At 36.2% G+C, this 13,311-nt stretch overlaps 1 protein-coding gene across 10 annotated transcripts in view; it reads right to left on the reverse strand.

Annotated features, from left to right (window-relative positions):
- The window catches only part of WDPCP (WD repeat containing planar cell polarity effector), a 385,676-nt gene that overhangs the window by 36,442 nt on the left and 335,923 nt on the right, over nt 1–13,311 (reverse strand). For all 10 annotated transcript variants that reach the window (XM_074332051.1, XM_074332049.1, XM_019717842.2 and 7 more), the window contains one exon: nt 4,135–4,288. In XM_074332051.1, coding sequence (XP_074188152.1) covers nt 4,135–4,288 — 154 coding nt within the window. The remainder of the gene's footprint in view (nt 1–4,134; nt 4,289–13,311) is intronic.

Raw genomic sequence — 13,311 nt, forward strand, 5'->3', positions numbered from 1 at the left:
TTTATTATCGGGAGTGTTTTGGGTCTTTATTTAAATAAAGTTTGGTGATGTTTTTGTGACCAGAAATATGTCATTCGAACTTCACTCTGTTTATATTAATCAGCCTATGGTAAATTGGTTATGTTATATGTCATTTCACTTACAGTCGCAGTTTCCAAGAAACTATTGATGATATTGAGGATTTCCTGTAGTTTCTCCCTGACAATTTTTTTTTTTTTTAACTTTTTGCTTTATCTCCCTTTCATGCCCTAGTTCTCTGCCGTTTTCAGTGCCTTTTATTAAATTTAATTTTAGGTTTATTCTCATTTGTAGTTTCTTTTTCTTTTTTTTCCTGAGTTCAGTGAACTCCTTTCCTTCCTTTTTTCCCTGCCCCCATCGCCTCTCCCGTTCCTCTTAGTTTTTTTGTCTAATTCAGAGTGAGTTTCCATGTACCCAGTTGTTTGTTAATTCTGCTTGGAGTATCATTGCAGTATTCTTCTACTTCATGGTTGTTTGGGGGTGGGGGGAGAATTTTTCTCAATTCATGTGTGTGTGTTTTCATTTTCTGTTTTTATGAAGTAATTCTGTGTGGAAGAGTTCATCTTTTTCCCATTTATTTTTGTGGTATTGTGATGCATTCTGTGAGATTCTGGTTCAGTGTAGCCTTCGGTATAGCCAAGTTTAGGCATTTGTTAGTGTAAGGATAGATACAGAGACCAATTGAATAAAATGGCAAATTCAGAAATAAACCTTTCCACATGGCCAATTGATTTTTGACAAAAATGCTAAGGTGATTCAATGGGGAAAGGAACTTTTCAACAAATGGTGCTAGGAAAATTGGATTTCCATGTATAAAATAATGAACTTAGATGCTTGTATCACATCATATATAAAAGTTAATTCGAAATGGACTTAAATGTAAGAGCTAAACTATAAAACTTCTAGAAGAAAATTTTGAGTCCCTAGGTTAGAAAAAGATTTTTTATGTACAACACAAAAAGCACAATCTAAGAAAAGAAAAAAGCTAGATTGGGCTGCAACAAAATAAATTTTTGTACTTCAGAAGGTACTATTAGGAAAATGCAAGACACAGACTGGGAGCAGATACGTATTTACAAGCTGTATATCTGATAAAGGACTTATATTCAGAATATATAAAGAAAGATGATATAGGAACATTTGTGACAACATGGATGGATCTCGAGAGAGTAATGCTGAGCGAAATAAGTCAGACAGAAAAAGCAGAGAACCATGTGATTTCACTGATATGTGGTATATAAACCAAAAACAACAAAAGAACAAGACAAACAAATGAGAAACAGAAACTCATAGACACAGACAATAGTTTAGTGGTTGCCAGAGGGTTAGGGAGTTGGGGGGTGGGGGGTGGGAGATGAGGGTAAGGGGGATCGAATATATGGTGATGGAAGGAGAACTGACTCTGGGTGATGAACACACAATGGGATTTATAGATGATGTAATACAGAATTGTACACCTGAAATTATGTTATTTTACTAACAATTGTCACCCCAATAAATTTAATCAAATAAAATTTTAAAAAAATATCAAAGAAAGATTTTAGTTCAATAATAAGACAACCCAATTAAAAAAATGGTCAAAAGTTTTGAATAAATATTTTACCAAAAAAGATATACTAATGGCTACTAATCACATAAAAATGGTCAACATCATTAGTCAGAGAAAAGCAAATTAAAATCATAATGAGATCCATTCTATACCTGCTAGAATGGTTACAATAAAAAAGAGAACAATACCAAGCATAGGTGAGGATGTGGAGAAACTGGACCCTCAGACATTGTACATTGTTGGTAGGTATGTAAAATGTTATAGTCACTTTGGAAAAACAATTTGGCAGTTTCTTAATACTAACAGTATGAATTTGCAATATGATCCAACAATTCTATCTACCCAAGGAAAATGAAACATATCTTCACTCGAAGACTTACATGTGAATATTTATAGCAACATTTTTCATAATAGCCCAAACCTGGAAGTAATTCAAATATCCATCAGCTGGTTAATGGATATACAAAATGTGGTATATTTATATAGCATCCATACTGTTCATCAATTAAAAGGGAATTAACTACATGGTATGACATGTGTGAACCTCAAAAACATAATGCTAAGCAAAAGAAACCTGACACAAAAGTCAACATAAGTGTGACTCCATTTATATGAAATCTCCAGACTGTATGACTTCATGTATATAAAATTTCTCTAAAGACAGAAAACAGACTAGAGATTGGCTCGGGCTGGAGGTGGGAGGGGAATTGACTGTAAACTGGCACAAGGGAACTATTTAGGGTGATGGAAACATTCTAAAACCGCATTGTGGTGGTAGCTGCAAATTTTATAAATTTACCAAACATCATTGAATTGTATACTTACAATGGGTGAATTTCATGGCACATGTAAATTATACTTCACTAAAATTGTTTTTAAAAAAGTAAATAGAGGAAGGACTGCCAGGTAACTGAAGGATAATAGTGACTGCCTTCCTTTTCACCTCCCAATACTTCCTCTATAAACAATACACAACAGAATAAAGGGAGAAAAGAAACTGCATGGAAACCACACTTCTGGCATGACTTAAAGACAGAACGTCTAAATTTCAAAATAATTGTAAATAGAATGGAGAAAAACACCAAATCCCAGTGTATGATCTCTCCAAGTCCTGGTATTTTTGTATTTTTGTAGGTCAGAGCATGAACTACACTAAAGGGGTTTAACATTAAAAGTATCAAATAGTTTGAAAGGGAAGATTTTGAGCTCCTGGCGTGGGGAGCTGGGTGGTGACCAAAAAGGCAGCAAAGGAAAGGCACCTTTTGGCAACTGGGTATGAAGGAGGAAAGAAGCATCAGGGGAAATTTTAGGGTTGTGCAAGACAAAAGAGAGCCAAAAAAATGAGGTCGTACAACTCCATCAGAAATGTGTGGAGTTTAATAGACCCTCTTTGGTTCTCTCATTTCCAGGATTGCTCTGTTAAATTTCTGGCTAGTCTGCCATTTTGTTACTTGACCCAGTAAGCAGGTTAGAACTGTGGCTTTTCCTGTTCATGTCCTTTCAAGTTTGTTGCTTTTACTGATGGTGAGTTTGCTATTTTTATCGACAATGCTGCTGAGTGGGGTTTTTCCACGCTTAGGCTCCAAATCAAGTCAGCTGTTGGTTTTCACAGCTTGTCCTACCCTAGTGAAACTACAAGATTGAACTAGCTTGGGGATGGTGGGAAGATGGGAGGAATCCCAGAACATCACAGATTCCCATATGTCATCTACTTCATATATTATATGATATATCGTATCATATCATATTCATATACATTGCATATGATATATATGAAAAATGTGGCCTCATCATGATTCATTGCATATAGTTGGGATCTTCAAGAGCAGGTATGTAAACTACAGACCAAGGACCAAAACCTGCCCACTGCCTGTTTTGTAAATAAAGTTTTTTTGTAACACAGCCACTTTCATTTATTTATATATTGTTTGTAGCTACTTTCATACTACAACAGCAGAGTTGAGTAGTTGTGAGAGTCCGTATGGCCCACAAAGCATAGTATCTGGCCTTTTACACAAAAAGTTGCTGACCTTTGCTTTACAATATTATCATCATCATAATGAACATTATAATTATCATTATAAATAATACTGTTACTTTGTCTAGTGTTTTTAATTTCACATTTATCCTTATGTGGCAAGCTGGATATTAAATTATCATTTATCAGACTTCAAAAACTAATGGCAAGCTTGCATAGGTATGAACATATAAATTATAATTTAAACTAAACATGCTAAAAATTAGTATTTTAATAATGTAATAATCTTAAAATGTCACAACAGAATACAAATAGAATTCAATACATTATAGTAATTTCATTTTGGCCTGGAATAACATTCATTATAACAATATTCTGTTTACATTTAATTCTACTTCTATCGTGCCTGCTCTTGCATGATCAAACTACGGCAAAGTCTTAGTCATGAGAAAATGCACATTTTTTCCCTTGACATTTTGAAATATCCTTGCTTAACTATTAGTTTGCATTTAAATGAGGAATACTTAAATTGTTTAATACTAAATACTTTTCCTTTATGGATCAATTTTCTTAGTTGAACATATTTTACCTGTTAGAAGAGACATTCAATGTTCTTTGTTGAATAATATGTCTATGGATTGAAGAAAAGTTATCTGGAAATGTGTCTTCTCGGTGAGGTGTTAAAGATAGGCCAACAAAAGCTTCATTTAACATATCCCCTCTGTCCAAAGGCCCCAGGAGTTCTGTTAAAAAATGATTAAGATCTGAATCAAATACAAATACAATTTCTGATAAATCCTTTATAAGTATGATTACAGAAAAACTTATACATACCGTGTTTCCCCGAAAATAAGACCTAGCCAGACAATCAGCTCTAATGCGTCTTTTGGAGCAAAAATTAATATAAGACCCGGTATTATATATGTTATTTATATTATATTATATTATATTATATTATATTATATTATATTATATTATACATATTATATATTATATATTATATATTATATTATGTTATGTTATTCCTGGTCTTATAGTAAAATAAGACTGGGTCTTATATTAATTTTTGTTCTAAAAGACGCATTAGAGCTGATTGTCCGGCTAGGTCTTATTTTTGGGGAAACATGGTATTTGTGATCTTGTAGAAGTCATGTAATCTCTCAGCTTCTGTTCCCTCATTTATTCAATAAAAGTGATAAATTAGATCATTCCTAAAATATTATCTCACTCCGAAGTCCACAAAGTAGACAGAAAAAGGAGGGAAGAGATAAGGTGAGTGAATAAAAATGTAAAGACTAAATGATTTTGAGACTCCTGGTTGCTAAGTAGGAAAGACAGACTAATAATTGCTATCTTTATTGAGTTAGGCCCTTTATATATATTATCTCTAATTCTCATAATGACCCTGTAAGTTATGTATCATTGTCCCATTTGCAGATACAGAAACTGAGGGTCAAAGAGGTTAATTGGCTTGCTCTAACCAGTATCTATTAAGCCTAGCAGAACATTTGGTCCTGTCTAAAACATCCACTGAGGCATCTGGTTCATGCCAAAAGGTCCTTAATATTTGGTCCTGTCCAAAACATCCATTGAGACATTTGGTGCACACCAAATGGTCCTTGATATTTGGTCCTGTCCAAAATGTCCATTGACACATTTGGTACATGGTTTGTTAAATGATGTAAACATTTAACTTTGTTAAAATTTTAAGTTATTTTTATTGTAATTCATGATGAAATTTGGATGTCACATTTATTCTTGTTCTTCCTTGTAATGAAGTTTGGCAGGTTACTCTTAAGTCAATGAGTAATTGCTCCCAAGTATATCTTAACCTGATTATTGGCTTTATATGTATTGTATCTGTCAATAATTTTGGTTACATGAATTTGATTTTGTCAGTATCATTGTGAAATTGGTCACTATATTTGAGTATGACCACCAAGAACCTGGATGATAACTTGTTCACTGATTTGCCATTTGTCTTTTAAAACTTCAATAAATCTCCAAATTGAAGGATGATATACTACCATTAGCTTTTGAAGTTTGCTATGCAAGCCTTCCATTGTGTTGTTCATCCTGTAGTGGCTGTTCAGTACTAATCTATAAACATTCTAAATTTCTGGTGGAAATCTTGGAGCTTCTGATCTTCTTCCTCTGCCATGCCTTCCATAGACATACACTCTGAACATAATCCATTAGATCATCTGAATTTTCTTCTGCTTTCTCCATAGTGTACTCAAGTTTCGTTTGGCACAAACAGAAGTCCAAACAACATGGATGCACACTTATGGGTGTTAAGTTTCCGTTGTTATATACTCATGTTAGACTCAAGGAGGATAGTTTTCACCAGTGACTGTGAAAAGTGAAACAAACCTTCTTTTACTTGTGCATTTGGTAGAAGTAGTTGACTTGCACTTATATTTGCAGTCTTGAAATCCATGATGTACAATGAAGGGTTAATCTTAAGATTCCTTTACCATGCAAATGCAAGTACTCTCATGTCTATATCTATATTCATATACATATATAGATGTAGATGTGTCTTCTCTCCTTTTCATTGTTAGTGCATAAGTCAATGGCACAGTACAACCTAGCGTTACACCATGCACAGCAAATAACTGAGTGAACTGTGCTGGTGCGGTCTTGAAGGTGCCATCACTGAATAAATAATGTGGTGCTGGCACTTAAATATCAAATACTGTCATATGTTGTGCGAGTAAGAGTTCTTTCACCATATTGAGCACTGGAATCATGCAGAAGTAATGGTTCTTCACCTCTGGTCACTTTCTACTCCACTGGAATTGAAGTCCATGCAGTGAAGTTGGGTTTGAAGGTCAATGTCTGTTTGGAATTCTATTTACTTGCCTCTTTAATCCTTTTCATTCTGGTAGCAATAGCAGGAACTTTTCATCATGAATATCACAGATAGTTCTTTGAAGTACTTGCAATGGTGTTGCATTTGGTTCTTTCTCCATGTCTTTTTAAACTACTCAGTGTTTTCATGACTTCCCCTTCAACACTGATGTTTTCCTGTCCCATCTTGAATGACTGTAATTTTATCTACATCCTGACTAGTTGTACATTGTGCACTACAGATTCCCCTCTCTTCATAGTGTCAGTACCTTTTACTCCTCTCTCTGTTAAAGGAATGAAAATGATAACAAAAACCATTGGAATGTAGCATTGGCTTTTCCTTTTGTGAGTATAATATTTCTGCCATGTTCTGCCATAATTTTCAAATACAGCTGCTATATTTTGCTGAGCAAAAGAAGAGGGGTTGTTTTTCTTCTTTTGTAGCCATCTGACCAATAGTTGGTGATTTATTGGTAGGGGAAACCTTACTAATGTCTTATGGATTTGACACCCAATTAGGCAGGGCTGGATCAGCCAGTAGGTAGGCACCAGCCAAGGCTGTTTGGTCCACGCCAACTGGCAGGTAAGTGGAAGTCACATCCACTAAAACCTCTCCAACAACATGCAGCAGGTGCTTCTTGCAGGCTACTGTGATTGTACCTCTGTAGGACATCGATTCATGGGAAACATCATCAATTAATCCTGGGCTATGGGATAGTGGTAGGGGACTTAATTAGATGCCGAGTATGTCCTCATGGTGGCTATTATGACTGATGGCTACGTGGTCGGAGAGCCACACCCATTCTCACTCATCCTAAACAAGCGAGATGCTCTATAAAGTGTTTACATCAACACGTTCACCGCAATTTTACATAGCAGCTTGACCAAGCTCCTCCTTTCAAATGCCACCATTACTGAATGACCCAGCCACATCCAACCAAATGCCCAGTGACATATTAGCGCACCATGCATTGAGATCTCATCCTCAACTTGTCATCTTCTGTGCATTTCTCTAATTGTAGGTCTTCAATATGCACAGTTAATATAATTCCTGCTTTTCTGCAATATTTGAACCCAGACCCAGCTACCTAACCCCATGTGCCATTTATACCAGCTCAGAAGGGTTATTATTGGCAATAAAGCCACCACACAATTATTGGATCAATAAAGCATGATAGTTTTTATATACTAATCATGTAAACTAAAAGCATTAATAAACTTTATGAGCTGCTTGAATCCAGAGATATTTTGTGAGTGTGGATGTTTTTGACAAGACTAAATATCAAGGACCATTTGGCACGGACTAAACATGCTCATGGATGTTTTTGATAGGAAAGGATTTCAAGGACCTTTTGGACCAAATATCTCCATGGCCATTTTGACAGGACCAGATATCAAGGACCTTGTGGCATGGATCACAATTCTCAATGGACATTTTGGACACGACCAAATGTCTGCTAATCTTCATTAAGTAGCAAAAGAATTAAGGTTCATACCTGCTATGTCTGGCTCAAAGCCAGCACCCTTCCATTTCTTCAAATCGCCCGAATTAAAAGAAGAGAAGTGAGCTAAGAGAACTTATTGCTGTTGTACATTTGTCTTCTGAAATAAATGGCTCTATTTCCCTGGTGATCTTATACATTATTCTTTAAACCTAGCTATTCTTTTGCTGGCTTTGTGCCTTCTAAGGAGATATCCTTCCAGTCTAAAATTTCCAAAGGATTTTCAGGGTAAAACACATTTCAAGATATGCAATCACATGGAAGAATGAAAATCTTTCATAATATTGTTTGTTAAACTGACAGCTCTACTTAACAGAAGCCATTAAAATATTTACAAAGTAGCAGCTGCTCTTGTAAAAATACATGGCTTTTGGAGGCATAAAAATAAACAAGTTGATAAGTACAAGATAAGCCATTTGTCGGCTTCTTTGTGTACACTGCACAATATATAGAAAATTCTGATATTTACAGAGCAATTATAATATAAAGCCTTTTAAGTTAAAAGGACACAGACTTAGTAAGAACTGTTTACAAGAATTCTCCATGCTGATCTTTTAAACAATTTAGGAAGCCCCCAAACATAATCCTTTAAGAAGTATTAGGTTTTGGTCCTATTTTTTTTTTTTTAAATAGACTTTATTCTTGAACGTAATTTTACATTTTATATATACATACATATGTACACACACACACACACACACACACACACACAATTCTCTCCCTATTGCACTCAACTGAGTTCTCTATTGAACTAGAATTTCAGCCAGTGGTCTTATGAAAATAATTATAATTCATAGGAAGTAGACCGAGAGAACATAAATGTTTAAAGGTAACTGAAGATTTGCATTTTTATGCCTTAATCTACTAAATTAACATTTCATCTATAAACTGAATGATTGGTTTTGTCTTTTTAAAAACAACCCCTTTTAACAAACAGACATTAATTATTAAAAATCTATAATGTTGGTAATTTTTATTAGTTTTCTCAAAAGACAGCAATGATATGCAATTTTTACAACTCTAGATTATTTATGGAGAGAGGAAAAATATAAGAAAGTGGCTTTTGGCAAAATCTTGACAGTCACAGGGAAGAGTGATATTAGTTATGCTCCTGTGGTATGAGCTTGCTAATTTTATTGAATGACTTCTGCTTACTGGTAAGAGTATTAGACTAAACGGAAAATCTCTGGAAGTGATTTTTTTTTTTAAACTTTTGCTTATTTTAAGTGTGTTTTCCCAGGACCCATCAGCTCCAAGTCAAGTAGTTGTTTCAATCTAGTTGTGGAGGGTGCAGCTTGCACTGGCCCATGTGGGGATAGAACTGGCAATCCTGGTGTTACAAACATCGCGTTCTAAACAACTGAGCTAACCGGCCACCCCTGGTAGTGATTTTTAAATCTTTGATATATTAAGAGCTTTATAAAACTACATATTATAATTTCATTATTAAATATTCATGTAAGTTAAGGAATTATTCCAAAATCTATAAAAATATTTTGTGAATAGTTTTCCCTCCCTTGAAGTTCTTTTTCTTTTTATCCCTCCATATATAATACTTTCCATGCTGTTTTTAAGGAAAATAACATTTTTTCTTTTAGAGCTGCTATAAGGCATGAGACTAAGATGATAATGGGAGAAAGTAATGGGATGTTCAGTAAGTATCAACAACTTATAATAAGTAAGAAAGAGCAGGAAACAAGAGCCAAAAAGGTTAAAAGAGTTGAGCATCGACAACTTATCTTTTAGGGTTAACGTTACGAGGTCCTACACGGTTACTCTCAGCTATTTCGAAGTGTTAATCTGATCTGTATGAAAAGTCGTGCCCTCCAGTGTAAGAAATACAGAATATATTGTGTTGAATAGTTCTGTTTTCATTAAAAAATATGTAAGCACAAACAGGAAAAATATGCACATGATTAATAATAATGTGTTATCATAGTACTTTATGAATGAAAGTTTGTCTTTAACATTGGGTTTTTCCTTGTCATTTTTTGAGACCTTTGATATATATGTACCTCAGTGGAAATAAATAATGACAACTCATTCTTTGGGGAGATGTAAATACAGTTGACCTTTGAACAGCTCAAGTTTGAATTGCATGCGTCCACTTATATGTGGATTTTTTTTCCAATAAATATTAATTGGCCCTCTGTATCCATGGGTTTTGCATGGAAGATTCAACCAACCGCACTCAAAACAATTATTTTCTATCCATGGTTGGGAATTGGCAGAAGTGGAGGGCTGACTATATGCATTGTTCTATGCCATTTAATATAAGGCACTTGAGCATCTGTGGATTTTGGTATCCACGTGGATCCTGGAACCAATTCCCTGCACATACCAATGGCTGACTGGACTTAAGTTTTTGGGGAGTCAAAAGTTATATGTAGATTTTCAATTGTGTGGGAGGTCAGCACGCCTAAACTCCACATTGACCAAGGGGTCAACTGTACATCATACTTTTCTTTTTATTTTTTTGACCAGGTGCTTTGGGTTAGATTTCTAGAAGTGGGATTTCTGGGTCAAAGGTTAACTTTATAGTTTTATTAGATATTGGCAAATTCTCTTATATAGGCTTTATTTTATTTTGTACTCCCACTGGCAGTGTATGAGAATGTAGGTGTCCCGAGAGCCTTGCCATGAGAATATGTTATCAGATTTTTGGCACCTAACAGGTGGAAAATATCTCAAGGTAGTTTTAATTTGCTATGAACTCGCTTAGTCCATTTTCCTTTAAGACTGTGCATCTTTTTCTTCTCTAGTTTTAGAAGCTCTTTATCTTAGATATATTAAATTTTATTCATGTAAGTTGCAAATATATTGCCATTCGTCATATCTGAAATATTTTGTTTTTTTTTCTTGCCTGTAAAATTTTTAAATTTTAGGTTATTACATTTATACTTTTTCCCCTTTTTACTTCTGGATTTTGAAACATGGTGTGTTGATTGTCTATTGCTGCCATACGAATTAACACAAATTTAGCAGCTTAAATCAACACCCACCTATTATCTCACTGTTCTGTGTGTCAGAAGTGCAAGTACAGTGCAGCTTGGTTGGGCCCCTTGCTCAGGGCTTTACAAGGTTGAAATCATGTCGTTGGCTGGGCTGGGCTGGAGGGTCTGTGAGGAAGATTCTTTTTCCAAGCTCATTCAAGTTGCTGACTGAATTCATTTTTTTGAGGTTATAGCACTGATGCTAGTCTGATAAATTGTAGGTTTCTTAGAAATTATCCATTTAACTAAGTCTTCACATTTATTTGCAGTTATAGAAAATAACCTCTCATACTTTAAATTCGTTCTGTTTTGATCACAATTCCCTACTTGTCATGTCTAATTTTGTATATTTGTGCTATCTTCCTTTTCCCCTTGATTAGGTTAGCTAGTGATTTGTTCAGGTAGATTATTTTTTACAAATGATCAAATTTTGGATTTAGGAAATGACATCATAGAAATGGTGGTGTGAGGTGAGCCTCTTGAAATCACCCCTGGAATTTACAACAAATTGAACAACTATAACTCCACAAAGGACTCCCTGTGGAGCAGACAGACAAGACTAAGAAATGCGCAACTGAAATCATCTAAAGCTGGTCAAATTGGGTGAGCGGGGGAGGAGGAAGCAGGAAATGTGGAGACTGCGGACCATGGGGGAGCAGAATGCAGACCTAGATCGGTGCTCTGAGCTCGCTGCATCCCGGAACTACCGCAGCTGTGGGAGAGGGAAGAACTTGGACTGCTAGGGCTCCGCTTATGGCCCACAGTCCCGCCTGAGGATCAGCATATAATACAGCTGAACCCAACACTCATGGCAGAGACCTGGGAGCAAAGACTGAAGGAAGAAGGGTGAAAACAGCAGTTTAAGCCCTCACTGCAGAGCAGAGAACAGAAGGCTTGGGCATGGAGCCTAGCTGCCCCCTCCTACCATCCCAGAGCTCGCCCTACTCCCACCTGCCTGGTGCTAGAAGCGGAACAGTAGCAGTGTCAGATCAAAAGAACAGAATATTTGCAGTTCTGAGAACTGTGGCCCGCAGCCACAGACTCAGCCCAACTAGTTCCGGTAAAGGGGAGGGAGCCCCGGGGGCTGTGCTGGTGGTCACTGCCATTGCTCACAGCCACCTCTCACAGCCCACCCCACCCTCACCCCCACCTATCTGGGTGGATCCCTGCAGGGGTAAACAGAGCTGCTGAAACACACAGGCCCTGAATCTGGTGCAGGAAGACATTCAGAACTTCAGAAGCTTTCCACATTCCCCAACAGAGGTGGTGCCCTGAGTCCCAGGAAACCTGCTCACACAGGAGAAGCCCACTTTCCAGGGAATCCCCCCATTGTGTGAGAAGCCGGAACAGTGCAGAGAAAATACAACACTATAGCATGAAAGAGATTTAAGGCTGCAGTTGGAAAGAAAATAAACATTCTACCAACACCTACTGGAAAGCAAAGGAAAGATGTCTTCCTACCAACCTGTTGCAGAAGCCACTCCTGTAGATGCCTAGGAAGAGAAATAATTCACTAATTGCCATGAATACCAAGGTAACAAGGCAGCTCAGAAAGAAAATGAAAAGTCTCCAGAAAATGAACTTAAAGACATGGAAATATGTGATTTAAGTGACAGAGAATTGAAGACTGCAGTTCTGAAAAAACTCAATGAGATGCAAGAAAGCAGAGACAGGCAGTTTAATGGACTCAGAAACACAATCTAAGAACAACATGAACATTTTACCAAAGACGTTGAAATTTTAAAAAAGAACCAAATAGAATTTCTGGAGATTAAGAACTCAATAAAAGAAATGAAGAATGAAATAGCCAGCTTAGGTAATAGAGCTGACTAGATGGAGGGGAGAATCAGTGACAGTGAAGATAGAAATCTGGAAATGACACAGATAGAAGAAGAGAGAGACTTGAGAGTTCAAAGAAATGAAAGAACTCTACAAGAACTTTCTGACTCCATCAGAAAGAGCAATATAAGAATAATGGGCATACCAGAAGGAGAAAGGGAGAAGGGAACAGAGAATATATTCAAACAAATAGTCGATGAGAACTTCCCAAACTTGTGGAAAGAACTGGATCCTCAAATCCAAGAAGCAAATAGAACACCTAATTATCTCAATCCCAACAGGCCTTCTCCAAGGCACATTTTATTGAAGCTGTCAAAAATTAACAACAAAGAAAGAATCCTCAAGGCAGCCAGGGAAAAGAAGACGGTAACCTATAAAGGAAAGCCTGTTGGGTTACTACCATCAGATTTTTTCAGCAGAAACTCTACAAGCGAGGAGGGAGTGGAATCAAATATTTCAAACTATTGAAAGAGAGAAATTATGAGCCACAAATACTATATCCAGCAAAGATATCCTTTAGATATGAAGGAGCAATAAAGACCTTTCCAGACATACAGAAGCTGAGGGAATTTTCTAACA

This window comes from Rhinolophus sinicus, linkage group LG05 (genome assembly GCF_036562045.2).
Source record: "Rhinolophus sinicus isolate RSC01 linkage group LG05, ASM3656204v1, whole genome shotgun sequence".
NCBI classification, from domain to species: Eukaryota; Metazoa; Chordata; class Mammalia; order Chiroptera; family Rhinolophidae; genus Rhinolophus; species Rhinolophus sinicus.